This window comes from Mustela nigripes, chromosome 5, assembly GCF_022355385.1.
Source record: "Mustela nigripes isolate SB6536 chromosome 5, MUSNIG.SB6536, whole genome shotgun sequence".
Classification (NCBI taxonomy): domain Eukaryota; kingdom Metazoa; phylum Chordata; class Mammalia; order Carnivora; family Mustelidae; genus Mustela; species Mustela nigripes.
In genome coordinates, this window is record NC_081561.1 from 108,915,665 (window position 1) to 108,931,609 (window position 15,945).

Genomic DNA, 15,945 nt, shown 5'->3' on the forward strand with positions numbered 1-15,945 from the left:
CTTAGAGTCTTTATTTACATTAAAGGTAAAATAGAACTTATCTCTATCTACTTTAAAGGATTAGGGTGCGAATAAAACGAGTTAGATAAAAAAGGGCTTTGAGAAAGTATAAACTCTTACTAAAACAATTTTTTTAAATATTAATTTTTATTTATTTTTAAAAATTCTTACAAAAACAAAAGAACCACATCATTCTAGTGTCTCCATAATCTTTGCCTGTTCTTCTCCACCAACTCTTGCTAGGCCATTCTTGAACCCAACTTCAATTTGCAGACCAGAGGATTTGAATTAAAGGCCCTCTAAGATCTGTCACAGCTCTGGAAGTATAGGATTCCCATTCATCCAGTGAATAGGAGCACTTACTATATGTAACCTGTTGGAAACCCAAGAATGAGTAAAATCTAGCAAAAATGATAAAACCCAGCAACCATTAATGATGGACTATCATTTGAAAAGTTTATACAGATCTTCCTCAATTTACAAGGGTTTTATACCATTTGCATAAAGAGTTGGAAGCATTAATCTAGATATTCCCTCTGTCCAACTTTGTTACCAATCATAAAACATTTATCAAGCACCACAAAGCTGAAAAATATTTGCTAGAAGCTCCAAGGATATAGAGAAGTGTAAGATTATTGTGGTGATCTAAAGACCTATCGCACTTTGATCTTGCCATCCCTAGACTGGAGTCCAAATTCTATTAACTTACTGCATAATGTTTGACAAGGATTTTTTGCCTTTCTAAAGCTGTCCCCCCTCCCCCCCATGAAATGGGGCTAAAATATAGTACCAGTTCCTTAGGGATGTTGTGAAGTTCAAATGACACAATTCATGTAAAGAACAGTTTCTACCACCAAAGTACTTGATAAAATAGCCACGATATTTTGTGTGTGAGCGCAGTGCGGAGGGACGCTGCGCGAGATTTCCATAACACACCGCTAGCAAAACAAGACTGTTTGCAGAGCCTTTCACTTTCTCCCTCTGAGACGCAAGCCTCTTCCTTTGCCTTCTTCTCTGTCAGGCACCGTTTTGTGATCTCAAAGTCTCACAGTTCTTCAAGTATAAGGACAGTAACATTTCCACTGCTCAGTTACGGATTTATGGGGAACTCTTTATATACTAAGGAGCCAATTTCAGTCACTCCGTTCTTACTCTTTACTGTCGCTAACGAACAGCGTTGGTGACCCGAGTAAATGAAAACAACAAAACCCAAAAACGTAAGTCGCACTTCGCCCAAATATAATTTAAATGTGGACTGATTTCACAATTGCTAAGAATGAAACCCCTATAACGTACTTTGAAATCTTAAAAAAAAACAATACTGTTACATTAGGCTTGAAATAAAACAGATACATCCCCAAGGTCAGCAACTGAGGAAGCATCAGGGCCCTTGATGTTTCTCGATTCTTTCTCCCGCCCCCATCCCCTTTTCCAAATTCAGCCTAGATCCCGCACTTCCATCACTGCCTTCGGGGCAAGGTGCGGGGGCGAGTAAGGAGAAGGGTGGGGGAGGTGGGGCTGAAACGGAACTTCATTGTTCGCGGGACCGGCTCTTCCCGAAAGAGCCCGTTGGCAGCGCCTGCGCAGTGCGTGCTCTTTGTGCGGGGCTGCAGCAAGCTGGATGTTTGTGTGTGTCTCTCGGAGGCGGTGGAGGGAGAGCCAGAGAGGCGTGGCCAGTTCTGTCGCATTCTGATTGGTCTCCTGGAGGGAGGTGGGCGGGCACAGGGCGGAGCTTCTGATAACAACACTCAGCGCTGAGGCTGAAGCTGTTTGTTGCTGCGCCGCCACCGCCCGAACCATGGTCCACGCTCCACTCGGGCTCTCTTAGCAGCAGCCGCCGCCGCCGCCGCCCTTTGATCGCTGGCTTCACTTCCTCCTTTTCTTCTTGCTGAGCCACTTTCCTCCTAGAGCTATGACCGTCGTCTCCGTCCCCCAGCGGGAGCCACTTGTCCTGGGCGGCCGCCTTGCGTCTCTGGGCTTTTCCGCCCGCGGTTACTTCGGGGCCCTCCCGATGGTGACCACGGCCCCGCCGCCTTTACCCCGGATCCCGGACCCCCGGGCACTGCCCCCTACCCTTTTCCTCCCTCACTTCCTCGGGGGAGACGGTCCTTGTCTGACCCCGCAGCCTCGCGCCCCTGCACCTCTGTCCAACTGTAGTCTAGCTACGGCGGGAGGCACCCCTCGGGCAGCGCCAAAGAAGCGGCGAAAGAAGAGGGTGCGAGCCAGCCCGGCGGGGCAGCTGCCCAGCCGCTTCCATCAGTACCAGCAGCACCGGCCGAGCCTCGAGGGCGGGCGGAGCCCCGCGACGGGCCCGAGCGGAACGCAGGAAGTCCCGGACCAGGCGGCCAATTTGGCCCCAGGTCCTGCGGCCGCAACCCAAACTGAGGAAGCGAGCCCTTTCCCCGGCCAGCTGCCGCCCGCGGCGCCCGGCCAGCCCTTGTTCAGAAGAGAGGTAAGGACCGCGAGGGGGACATGGAGGTTGTTGAGTTCTGGCCCTTAGACGGGCACGGGCCGGGCCTTGGAATTTGGGGCCCTGCTCTGAGGGGTCGGGAACGGGGGGGCCGGGGTGAGGGGCGGCTGTTTACTCGGGAGGGAAGTTTCCGTGACGCCCGCTCTGTTCTAGCTGGGGGAAGAAGGGGGAGGGGGAAGGCATGCGCTGGCGCTGCTGATTGGCTCCTGGGAGCCAGCCAATGAGAGGAGCGGCTGCGCCCCAGCAACAGCCCCAATTTAGAAGGCTGGCGCCGTTCCAGGGGGTTTCGGCGTTCGGGCGCGAGGTGGGGTGGGGGATGGAAGGGGCCCGCGGGAGGCTGACGTCAGCGCGCGCTACGTGCGCAGCGCTCCGGCGCTCATGAAGGAGGTTAGGCCGTGTGGCCGTGGTAGGGGAAGGGGTGGGCGACCGCCGTCAGCTACCTGACCGTTGGCAGCTGCAAGACTAGTCGGCGGCGCGCGTGCACTTTCCTCACCGCCCTGTTGGGGGATTTGGAGTAGGCTACGAGCGGCTCCATTGCCTTTGGCTTTTTGCTGAGATGAGAGGTGCTGCGTGCGCGGCGCTGGCCCGATTGGGGCTCTGCCCCTCGCCGACCCGCCTGCTTAGCTCTACTTAACTTCAGAAGTTGGCAGGAGCGGCGGCAGTTCTTGCCTCTTTGAAACGATGTTTTTGCGTGTTCGTCTGTTAGATTAATGGGATGGTTTATTTCCAGTCTGTGCTGTAGTAGGCCTTATTAGTGGAAGGTGGTTTTATTGTGTCCAGAACGAGGAAACTTTTTAGAAAAGTTGAGTTGACGTTAAGCCACCCGATTGCCATGCTGTTGGGTTAGGATAAAATGAAATCTCAAACGAGATTAAGTCGCTAAAATGATACGAAATTGACCTCTATAGCAAAATAAAACCTTCCAGTTTCAGTGACTTACACTGTCTTAAAAGAAATGAAAGTAAGTGGGGACGCTTTGGTGGCCAGTGGTTTCAGCGTCTGCCTCCCGCTCAAGTTACGATCCTGGAGTCCTGGGATCGAGTCCCTGCGTTAGACTCGCGGCTCAGCGGGGAGTCCGCTGCTCCCCCTGCTTGTGCTCCTTCTGTGTCTGACAATAAAATCTTGGAAAAGAAAAGCGCGCGCCTGGGTGGCTCAAGTTGGTTGAGTTTAGGCCCTCGGTTTGTCATGATCCCGGGGTCCTGGGATCCAGTCCCCGCATCGGGCACCTTGCTCATAGAGGAGTCTGCTGCTCCCTCTGCGCACCCCCCACTTCCCCCCGGCCCTGTGTGCTTGCTCGCTCTCAGAAAAGTAAATAAATGTAAAAAATTAAATAAAACATTAGATATTTTTAAAAATGAGAACAAGTTACAGCCATTTCTTGTTGGAAGAATATTGGAGAGATTGGAGATTGGCAGGTTCTCTCTCGCTGTGCCCTTGGGGGGTGGGGAGGAGATTTGACCTCTGTGATTACTTACATTAGATTGAAATTTTAAAAATGCCACGGCTCTGTGATACAGGATAAGCTAATAGTCTACTCTCGTACTACTTGTTTCCTAGTTAAGTAATAATTATTTTCTAGAACAGTTAAAACAGGGAACTCTGGCAATTACATGGAATGTTACCTTGCACCCCAGCGTTTGTTTTTTGGGTCCCGCTTCCCTACCATACTACAGGTATTGGAAAGGCAGTGATCGAATTAAGTACTGCATACTTTTCCATCCGGTCGTGGTTTCCTATAAAGATCACTTTGAGTTAGGAAAAGTGATTAGAATTGGTGTAGCAACGTTTTTGAAGCAGTTGTTAAACCAGGAAGTAGGAGCTGGTGGGAACAATTTTCTGGTCATGTATTTGCTGTAAGTAGATATAACAGGGAAAGACAAAAAGTGATTAGTATTTAAATTTTTAATATTTGAATTTCTGAAATTTTGTTTTCCAAAACTGGGAGATAACTTTACTGTGTAGTTAGTAACCATTACCAAAACACTTGGTCATTTAAAATCTAGTTCCTGCTAATAAGTTTTTATCTGGAATAATTTTAAAAAGACTTGACTAAAAGACAAATAGTAATCTATGAACATAGATTTTATTTTTAACCAGATTCAGCCAATCAAAATGAAAGCGTGTGAAAATTTCTCTTAAACACATCCTAGTGTAAAATCACTGACACGTTTAGTATGTATATGTTTGGAAGGTAGCTCATTACTCTTCCTTACAGTTACAGAATGATGAACTTGGGTTACTTTGAGATTTTCCCTTTGACACTTGGTGATAGTAATGATTATATTTTTAGTAGTAAACTTAGAGTTTGCTTATTTGATAAGTGCAGTGCAGCGAGCACATACATGTTTAATCCAGACCATAATTAAAGTCCAGGAGAAGAAAACATTAAATACATGGTGTGAGGTTTGTGACTAATTTCTGTCATGAGACTGTATTCACTTTTATGTTCCTTGTCTTTGTAGGTTTTAAAATCAAAGATGGGAAAATCGGAGAAAATTGCCATTCCCCACGGCCAGCTTGTTCATGGTATACACTTGTGTGAACAACCAAAGATAAACAGACAGAAAAGCAAATATAACTTACCACTAACCAAGATCACCTCTGCAAAAAGAAATGAAAATAACTTTTGGCAGGATTCTGTTTCATCTGATTTACTCCAGAAGCAGGAAAAAAAGCCTTTTAAAAATACTGAGAACATTAAAAATATGCATTTGAAGAAATCAGCATTTCTAACTGAAGTGAACCAAAAGGAAAATTATGCTGGGGCAAAGTTTAGTGATCCACCTTCTCCTAGTGTTCTTCCAAAGCCTCCTAGTCACTGGATGGGAAGCACTATTGAAAATTCCAACCAAAATAGGGAGTTGATGGCAGTACACTTAAAAACGCTCCTAAAAGTTCAAACTTAGATCTCAGATTGCAGTATGTCTGTTAAACAGTTTTTTCAAAATCCCTGGACTCTTGAAAAGAAAATTGGTACAGAAATGGAAATTTGCCTTGTAACATAAAAGTGCAAAAGAGGAGTTAAAAAAATTATAACAACTTGTATTATATTTTATATTTTGTAAATACTGTATACCATGTATTATGTGTATATTGTTCATACTTGAGAGGTACATTATAGTTTTGTTATGAAAGTATGTATTTTGCCCTACCAGTTGGTAGGTGTTTTGTATATATACAATGGAGAAATTTTAAGTGTGCTAAGGCACATGGAAGACCGATTTATTTGCACAAGGTAATGAGATTTTTTTTAAAGAACAGCTATGTAATCTCAAGGTGAAGATCTAAATGTGAACAGTTTACTAATGCACTACTGAAGTTTAAATCCGTGGCACAATCATTGTAAACATGGGGTTTGTCTGTGTTTCTCTAAATTGATTTCTGCTTTCTAATCTGTAATTGCTGGAAAACTCCTGTTCCCATTTTTACCAAACTTAATTTCTGGTTTTTGGTTTATCCATTCAAATTTAAAATACCTCTAGTTTCAATGCCAACAAAATTGGTTGTAATCAAATTTTTAAATATAATAATAATTTGGCCCCCCCTTTTATACTAGTCTTGACTCTTTGTGTGTGACTTTCGTGTTTGAGTGTATGACTAGGAGATGGGTTTTAACTTTTCCATTTTACTAATGTCTTAGTATTGCACTAATTGTCCTTCCTCCCTCTGAAATTTAGAGTCCAATAATTTAATGCTACTACCTCCCAGGGGAGGAATTCCCCATTTTATAGTGGGAATGGTTGTGGTAAGAAGTACAACTGATTAGTTTATAATTTACAATATATTTTTATATATGAACTGTTCATAAGCATTGTTTAACGTTCCCTATAATATCAGTGAAAGAAAAGGACGTTTGGCTCACTAAATTTACAATGATTTTGAATGGTGGTTCTTGAACCAAAGCAAGCATAATTTATGTTAAAATAGAGGTGGCAATTCTGAACCTCTTAATGTTTGCTAAAAGATAAATATGGTAGATTATGTATTTTTACTTTAAAATTCAAATTTTGTTCTAAAGCACAAGTTTTCCCTGTATGTTTTTTAGTTCTACAAAGCTAAGGTTTATCTTGAAACAAAAGGAAAGTTTTTTTGAGTAGTCAGGCAATACTTAACATATGAAAAGATTATTAAGAGGGTATATATGATTCTCAGACATACAAAAAGGGTAATAAAAGGTACATAAGATTCTCTTAAGGTGGAATAGTTGAGAAAGGTATTACCATCCTTCCAAGAAAAGAAACAAGAGTCTTAGGTCGTAGAGTCAAATGCTCATTTGATTCATACAGTAGGGGAGACTTTCTGGATGTGCAAAGGTAGGTGGTGTGGGTACAACCTTAGAACTGGTATTGATGAGCTAGCTGTGCCGGGAGGGTATGAAAACTTAATATAGCCACCACAAAATCTAAACTCAATGTAAGTGCCTGCAGTCTTGTTTACATGGCACATACCAGCCAACCATTCTTTGGCCCTGTCTAGAAAATGCTTCATTCTTCTATGTATATAGAGAAAGCTATACTTTTTTAAAGATTTTACTTATTTATTTGACCAGACAGATCACAGTTAGGCAGAGGGGCAGCCAGCAGCCTCCCTGCTGAGCAGAGATCCTGTTGCGGGGCTGGATCCCAGGATCCTGGGATCATGACCTGAGCTGAAGGCGGAGGCTTTAACCTACTGAGCCACCCAGGCACCCTGAGAAAGCTATGCTTAAGACATACAAGTTACATACAGCTGGCTTTAAAAAATGCAACGAAATACAGGAAGCTTTCGGCCTCGCAAAATTTTGTAAGATTTTCTAAGTAAAGGAAATAGATGATAAAATAATAGGTTTTATGGTTTGAAGAGTAAACAAAATTGGCTGAACTACACTATGGATGATACAGTTAAAGGTATTAGCAAATAATAGAGTTGAATAGTTTCGGTATTCTAGTAAGATGCTAGTCTGCTAGTGGTCCTAGTCCCTTGAGACTGCTGTAACAGTACCAAAGACGGGGTAGCTTATAAATTTCTCACTGTCGTTGCCCAGGAAGTCCAAGATAGTGACACCACCAGATTTCGAGTCTGAGAACCCAGTTAATGGTTCATAGATAAAGCGTCCATTAAGTCACATGGCAGGAAGGTTGAGAAAGCTTTCTTGGGCCCCTTTCGTAAGGCTATTAATCCATTCTGGAGGGTTCTACCCTCCTAACCTACTTCCTTCCCAAGGTCTTCACTTTGTAATACCATTAATTGTAGGTTAGGTTTCAACGTAATTCACACTGTAGTGCAGGACAATCTATTTAACCACCTCTGCTGTTCTACTGAAGTCTTAAGACATTTTCCCTCCAGTGTTCCTATAACTGGTTTTATGGGATTATAAAGGAAACACTTTGCATTCACCAACTTCAGGTATAAATTTTAACTAGTAGTGTTTATATGTGAGTGGAAATTTGTTCTATAGTAAAGTGCCATTGCATATATCCGTATGTAGAGTATTTTATACTGAAGTTGCTTTTAGACAGGTGTGTAGTCTGATACCTCAACTAACACTGGTAAAGTGACACTGCTGATACTAACACCATAGAGCTTTTACTTGCATTAATCTTAGTGCTAAGTATTTTAGTGTCCTTGTGGGCAGATAAAGGAAAAAAGGCAATAAAACATCAAATTGCACTATTAAAAGATTGACAGGAACAATTCTTTCCAGACTTAAAGGGGGTTTGCAAGTTAAAATATAAATTTTTAAGGTGGTTTATGTGGTTTATGAACGAGAAACACTAGAATGTTTTAAGCAAATAGTATATATTTTATCAGGACCAGCATTCAGGTTTTAGGGTAGTTTTTTTTGCTTTTTTAAAGATTTTATTTATTGGAGAGAACACAAGTGGCAGAGGGAGAGGGAGAAGCCTGCTCCCTTCTGAACAAGGCGTTGATCCCAGGACCCTGGGCTCATGACCTGAGCTGAAGGCAGGCAGTTAACCAACGGAGCCACCTGGTGCCTTGGCATTCAGGTCGTTAGGCATGTAGTTGACCTTTGAATAACATGGGTTCAAACTTGTTGGTCCACTTAGACATGGATTTTTATATAGACAGTACAATACTGTAAATACCATGATTTATTTTTTTTCTCTAGCTCACTTCATTGTAAGAAGACAGGATATGATAGAAAATACAGCGACTTAGCAGGCTTCTGGTGAACAGACTATTAATAGTTAAGATTTGGGGGAATCAAAAGTTGCATGGGGATTTTTTGAATGCACAGGAGTTGGCACTCCTTAGCCCCCCTGTTAGTCGGGGGTCAACTAGACTATAATTACCCCTTAACTTTCACAATATTTTAGTATAAAGCTAGTGCTATACAACCATGGGATCCAGTCGTGCTACACTTGGGGAAAACCATTTGTATTTCTCTAACATGTGGTTCCAGACTGTGTTAAAAAAAAAACCCATTACTTACTTAGTTTTTACCTGCCCTCTTTAAAAGCCCTAACTCAACTTCGGTGCTGAGAAGAAACAAAATCTAGACTTTATCCCAGTGCTTCTGCCCCCAGCAGCAGGTCCCAGAATGGATCTGGGACAGCTGACAACCCACCCAAAATGGTGAAATTAAGGTTGTGAGGAGCTGTGGCTGTGGTAGGCTAGACTCTGGATGCCCTGTCCCTCAATCCCCTGCATGTTACCAAAAGCATTTAGATATCTGGGGGAGGGTCTGGGTTGTCCTCACTCAAAGCCACCTTCTTCTGCCTTATTAACTGGTTCTTCCCAGAAATGGAGGGAAAAAAGATACTAAATGGCCTGAGGTTACAAAAAGGGACTGCTTTTGAAATTTGAGGGCTTCAAGAGGTGGTATAAAGGCAAGTTTTTTGAGTGGGGACATCAGTTCTAGAAAAGAAGCTAAAGGGTTTAGAGATGCAAAGGAACTTCTATCTGATGTTCACATTCTGTATGTGGCTCCATTCCTGCTCACATACATGCAAATACCTTCTTCAAAAATAGTTAGGAAAACTCATATTAGAAGTTCAGACCATAGTTTGAAAATTCCCTCAATACTGGTAACCAATTTTAATTTTTTTTTAGTAATGTGTAAATATTAAAACTAATGGGTTGCTTTAGATCTGACCTCTCTCCCAGTCTGATTCCAGAAAATGGTTCATTCTTGCACAGGTTTGATAACACATTTCTTTATAAGATTATAAAAATTCCTAACAAACTAATACAGAGTCCCTGTCTTATGGAAAATAAAACTGTCTCAGCCATCCCTCCCCACCCTTATTTGACATTTCCCAGCTCCTTTGTGACATTTCTGAGCAGCATGCCTACAGTTTAATGTGTGGGGGCTTAACGTGTGAGCTATGTTCAGGAAAAACAAGGATAAATGGCAGCCCTGAAAGTATATGGGTGGCTGGGGAAGAAATGACAACTAACCAAAACGCAAACCGCATTCCGCTTCCCTGCAACAACAAATGCCTGAAGAGGTGAAAACAAAAATGAAGTCATTGTTTTCTTCCAGAAGGTAGTGAGGAGTTCTGGTGAGTAGGGATTGTCTAGTTGGGAATCTGACGCCTCAGAAGTAGCATTGAGTTGGGCCTTAAGATATTTGACATAGTATCTGACATGTAAAGAAAAGGAAACTAATGGTCAGAGGTAAAAGTCTGTATAGACCGTGGTGTAAAATTGATGGGGAGTATCCAGTAGCTCAAGATAAGCACAAAGAAAGAAACAATATACTGAAAGGTGTACTGTGGTAACAACCTGAGGGTCATGAGTGAATGTAGTAAGAGATGCAACTTTATTCTGCAAGAATGGCAGAGCTGTCAAAGGTTTATGAGCAAGGGAAAGAGATTCCTGCTTCAAAAGGAAAACTGGTGAAAATATGGAGAACAGTTTGGAAAGGGAAAGCCTGAGGAAAAAGGATTTGTTGGTAGTTTAAAATTAGAGAAATGAGCCTAAGGACATTATTGGAGGGAACACCCAGGCGTGGACTTACTTGGGAGATGTTTTGAAGGTAGAATTAAGCATTGAGCAATTGCATGGAGGGTAAGAAAAGAGTTTTTAAATTGGGCAATTAGGAAGACAAAACTGGCAATTAGGGAACTCTGGAGGGGGATCCAAATTATAGAGGAAGGCACTTTTGATTTGCATGTTGAACGTGGAGGGGTGTGTGAGCTATCCACATGGAAATACACAGCAAGTAGAAGACAGGTCAGACCTAGAAGTACGGTTTTGAAGTACGGTTTTAGTAATAGTGCACAGAAGCAGTAATTACAGCATGAAAACGGAACCGAAGTAGTTTGTCTTTAGGTAGCCTCTCTACTTCTCTCAGAAGGCTTAATTAAAACCTTCACCAGTACTCTTGACCTCATCCCATTTGCCTCCTGTGGACTCTGAATTTCACCTATGACAGTAAATTAGTTGTTGAGTTCAAAAGTATTTCCTCTGGAGGCTCCTAGGTGACACAGTCAGTTAAGCGTTGACTCTTGGTTTTGGCTCAGGTCCTGGTCTCAGGGTCATATGATCTCGCTCCACCTCCAGCCCACATCTGGGCTCAGCACTCAGTTTGGAGCTGGCTTGAGATTCTCTCCCTCTCCCTCTGCCCCTTCCTCTCGTGCATGCTCTCTCTCAAATAAATAAATAAATCTTTTTTAAAAAAAGTATTTCCTCGGGCGCCTGGGTGGCTCAGTGGGTTAAGCCGCTGCCTTCGGCTCAGGTCATGATCTCAGGGTCCTGAGATCGAGTCCCGCATCAGGCTCTCTGCTCAGCAGGAGCCTGCTTCCCTTCCTCTCTCTCTGCCTGCCTCTCTGCCTACTGTGATCTCTCTCTGTCAAAGAAATAAATAAAATCTTAAAAAAAAAAATAATAAAAAAAAAATAAATAAATAAATAAAGTATTTCCTCTGAAACTGGTAAATGGTACTTGGTTCTCTACCTACCTGTAAAAGTCTATGTTAGGAGAGAGCTCCAATTCAAGTTCTGAATTCTGATAGCAGGGGGGCCCAGGTGGTGAAGGGAGTAATAAAACTTATTTACTCTTTGTTAGTCCAAGATTTCAGACTAGGTAAAACTGACCTTTTATAACTTTTTTTTAAAGTAATCTCCACACACATTGTGGGACTCAAACTCACGACCCCAAGATCAGGATTTGCATGCTGCATTACTGACCGAGCCAGGTAGGTGCCCCCAACCTTTTATACTTCTGTTTTAGTGCATCTCCCATCTCCTAATGACCCTCCATTATGTTGTTGAATACACATGATCCTTTATTTAGAGGTTGGAAGTCTCCCCAGTTTCCATGCCCTTTATGCAACTGATACCCGATTCAGGTATCAAAGGGAATCAAACATATTTACTTACACTTGTGTGTGGAAAGGCTAATGGTCTCATCCTCCTCCCATATATTTTAAGTTTTTGAAAGACATTGCTGAACTAAATGCATTTTAAAATCACAGGCCTGGGGCCCCTGGGTGGCTCAGTGGGTTAAGCCTCTGCCTTCAGCTCAGGTCCTGATCCCAGGGTCCTGGGATCAAGTTCTGCATCAGGCCCTCTGCTTAGCAGGGAGCCTGCTTCCCACCCACCCCCACCTCTGTCTGTCTCTCTGCCTACTCTTGATTTCTCTCTCCCTGTCAAATAAATAAATAAAATCTTTAAAAAAATAAAATAAAATCACAGGCCTGCCTTGCTGAGCATCTGATCTCTGAGTTAACTCCTCAAAGTTGTTTTTTTGTACTTCCTTTTCTCTAGATCCATAAATCTTTCAAAAACCCCAAATATAACAGTTTTCAAGTGCAAAGAGAATGTCTCTGTTGTGAGATGAGATGGCAGAGTGTATAAACACAAGTCATGTGTAATTCAGAAACTACTTGTTTTTAAATTAGAAAGGAAATTTGAGAGTACATTTTATAGAATGCTATTTATCAACACATAAAAATTTAACCTTTGAAAGAAACTTTCTTGAAAGTTTTAGATAGGATTCTCTGAAGGTATGGGGTAGATAGAGTTTTTTGTTTTTGTTTTTTAGGGTTAAAGATCATCTATTTTGTGCTTCAACTAAACCCCTTTTTAAATCTCTTGGATTAGATTGTCTTGAATTAATCTCTGAAGTTTTCAGATTAAAATCTGAAGTTTTCAGATTAAGTTACTTTTCATATCCTTTGCAATTATCTTGGAATTCTAAATTAAATATGCTGAAACATACAAGTAATGTTCCTAACACCCAGGAATTGTATTTGTCAAACTTAAACTTGTCTTATAACCCCAAACAGAATTACAATTTAAGATTTATAAAAGGTGCTGCATTTATGAGGCTCATTGTTGAGATCTTAGAATTCATTTTCTAAAGCAGAGTTATAGTAATGTTCCCTTAGTGTAGAATTGGTGACACAAATTAAAGTTCTTTGTTAGAGGAGTAGTTTATCATAGATTATATGCATTAATTACAGTCTGTGAATTAAGTAATGGTAGAAAGAAAAAATGGGAGAACTGGCAGAAGTAACCTACATAGAAAAGCATGTGCATATTTGTCAAAGGAGACTACGTGTTCTACTTAAGCTCCATTTAATTAAATCATGTGTTGTGAACATATAATAGCTTAAAAGATACTGATAAATAATAATGATGAAAATACTTCATTTCTCTAGTAATTCACATAGTTAAAACTTTTGTGTATAAGAAAGGATTCAGGAAAGTAATTTTTCCTAACCTAATCATAAAGTGGCAGAAAATATGTGGTATTTTGTATCTGGTTGTAAAGATAACAGGTACTAACCAAATTCCTCCAAAGCTGGTCATACATACGTAGCTATTCATACGTTACTACAGATAGTTCCTTTTTTTCTAAAATTAGAGAGTAACCTTATTAGTTGTCAAAACCGAATTACAAATGTGTTCCTGGCAGTCTAGAATTTTGAGGAGGGGATGGCAGGTAGAAGACAGTTTGACGACTTTTGATTATTTCCAACATGCCAGTGTTTGATTTAAATTGAACTCAAAATTGCCTTTTAACAGGAAGAACTTTAAATAGAAAGATTATTATTGTACTGTACTTGGCAATATGGGATTATAGAGAGCTTTGATTCTTCTTCTCAAAACCTTCGAGGGATGCCTGGGTGTCTCAGTTAAGTGTCTGCCTTCAATTCAAGTCATGATCCCAGGGTCCTGGAACTGAGTCCCGAGTCAGGCTCCTTGCTCAGCAAGGTGCCCGCTTCTCACTCTACCTGCCCCTCCCCCCTGCTTGTGTTCACGCACTCTTTCTCTCTGACAAATAAAGTATTTAAAAAGAAAAAAAGAAAAAAAAAACCCTTGGAGATTTACAATTTGGGGGATCATCCTGCTGTGAAATAAAGGCTGTCAATGGTTAAAATTACCCTTACTCTTTAAGTGATCAGGCATTTATTGTTCTCAAATTTTAGAATGAAAGGGTTGATGTCAAAGATGAGATTGCCCTTCTCCATTAGCTTTTCCAGTGGTCCTACTCACTGTATACTTCTTAACCATCTGTGTCTGTTAAATTCCTTTAATCTGATGCTTGAGACCAGAACCTAAATTTCAAAAGAAAAAATTAGTTTCATGAGAGTTATTCAACTAAGGTTTTCTGGATCACTCTTTAGCTAATTGGAATACCCTACTTATGAGCACTCCAGTTTTCAGAATTTTACTATTAAGTTTAAAATAATTGGAAAATACATGGATATATACGTGAAAAGCAGGTATAATTTACTGTTAATTGTAGGATTTAGGTAGTGGGTATATGGGTGTTCACTGTAAAATTATTTTTTACTAGAGTTTTGTAACAAAATGTTAATAGAATTTGGGAAGATTAAAGATGCTTTACTAGTTCACTCCAACATTACATGTCAGTTGAGTACATGCCAATAATTCTAAAAGCTTACATGTAGCATACAACACAAATTATCTTCTGAGGTTGTAAACTGTAAATCTCCTGAATGTTTTCCTTTGCACTTTCAGGTAGTCTGGTTAGTTGGTAATCACACTTCTAATAGAACAACTCTAATTAATGACTGAAAAACCAAAGCCACTGTAAATAACTGAAAGAGGAAAATGTATTTGATGTATTTAAGCATTGGCTTATTTGGGAAATGTGACAGTCAACATTTAATGTTAATGTTGACAAAATGTTAACGCTTGAAGATGCTCTAATTAGGGAGAATAAAGAGGTGGATGGAAACATATTCTGAAAGGGATTTATAATAACTGCCCATGGTTTGAGAGAAAAGTTAAATTGTCTAAAGTGGAACAACTTGAACTTCAAGCAGTGAAAAGAAATATGTATGTAAGAGAAGAAAGGGGATGGCTGAAGGGGTGGTTAGCATTGAAGTGCTTTGGGAGTAGGAGGGCACAAAGGTGTAAAACTCTTTTAACTCTTGGTTGGTTCCTACACTTTAAGGCCTTTAATGCTGAATTAATACCAGTGGTGCTAATGGAGAGCTAAAAGTGTTTAAAATTACTCCTTAAAAGATGTAGTTCCACCTTCTGTGATGGAAAATATTCATATAAAAGCCATAACCTTTTAGTCAAAATAGAGGGTGGAAAAAGTATGGTTGACAGAACCTCTTAATGAGTTATATTTGACTACTAACAGGCAGGTCAGACCTTTGTATAAAGTGCTTTTATATGAGATATTTTAGAATAAAAATTTTCATGCATCATGTTTTTAAGTGGTATTAAAAAGAAAAAACCCTCATTTAGTGGATTATATGGTAAGAGATGGGAATTACAATACCAAAAATGGTTTGACTTTATATATCCATTAAAAATTGTAAGGAATATCTTAACAAAACTAGAACATTAGTATTTTTAATTTAGCTACATGTAATATTTTAAGGCCAACATTTGAAAGTTTACTGACAATGCTGAATATCAACGTTTTTCTGTAAGGTTCTTACGAAATTGTATAAGTATTTCATAATGTGTTAAACTTAAATAATATGTCTTCTCATTTTTAAAATAGAAGATCTCCCAGGAGAATCTGACCAGTTACATAGCTTAGGTCAATTTTGAAAACGTCTTCAACAGAATACTTTTCTCAAGTTGTGAAATATTATTTTCACAAAACAGATAGTGCCTCACCAATGTAACAGAAATGAGTCTAATCCTGCTCCCCAAAAGCTGTTACAATATATTTACTTAATTCACTATTAAAAGAAATAGGCTATCACTTGGTTCTTGGAAGACTACTTTTTATTTTTTAATTTTTTTTATTTTCAGTGTAACAGTATTCATTGTTTTTGCACCACACCCAGTGCTCCCTGCAATCCGTGCCCTAATACGCACCACTTTGTTCCCCCACCCTCCAACCCGCCCTGCCCCTTCAAACCCCTCAGATTGCTTTTCAGAGTCCATAGTCTCTCATGGTTCACCTCCCCTTCCAATTTCCCTCAACTCCCTTCTCCTAACTCCCATTGTCCTCCATGCTATTTGTTATGCTTCACAAATAAGTGAAACCATATGATAATTGACTCTCTCTGCTTATTTCACTCAGCATAA

General features: G+C 40.6%; 1 protein-coding gene across 1 annotated transcript; it reads left to right on the forward strand.

The window, feature by feature from the left end:
• The first annotated feature begins 1,747 nt into the window (after nt 1-1,747).
• Nucleotides 1,748-6,020, forward strand: PNRC1 (proline rich nuclear receptor coactivator 1). The gene is made up of 2 exons (XM_059401044.1): nt 1,748-2,452; nt 4,933-6,020. Exons 1-2 carry the CDS (start codon nt 1,913-1,915, stop codon nt 5,374-5,376), a joined length of 984 nt encoding a protein of 327 aa, XP_059257027.1. The 5' UTR covers nt 1,748-1,912; the 3' UTR covers nt 5,377-6,020.
• The last annotated feature ends 9,925 nt before the right edge of the window (nt 6,021-15,945 follow it).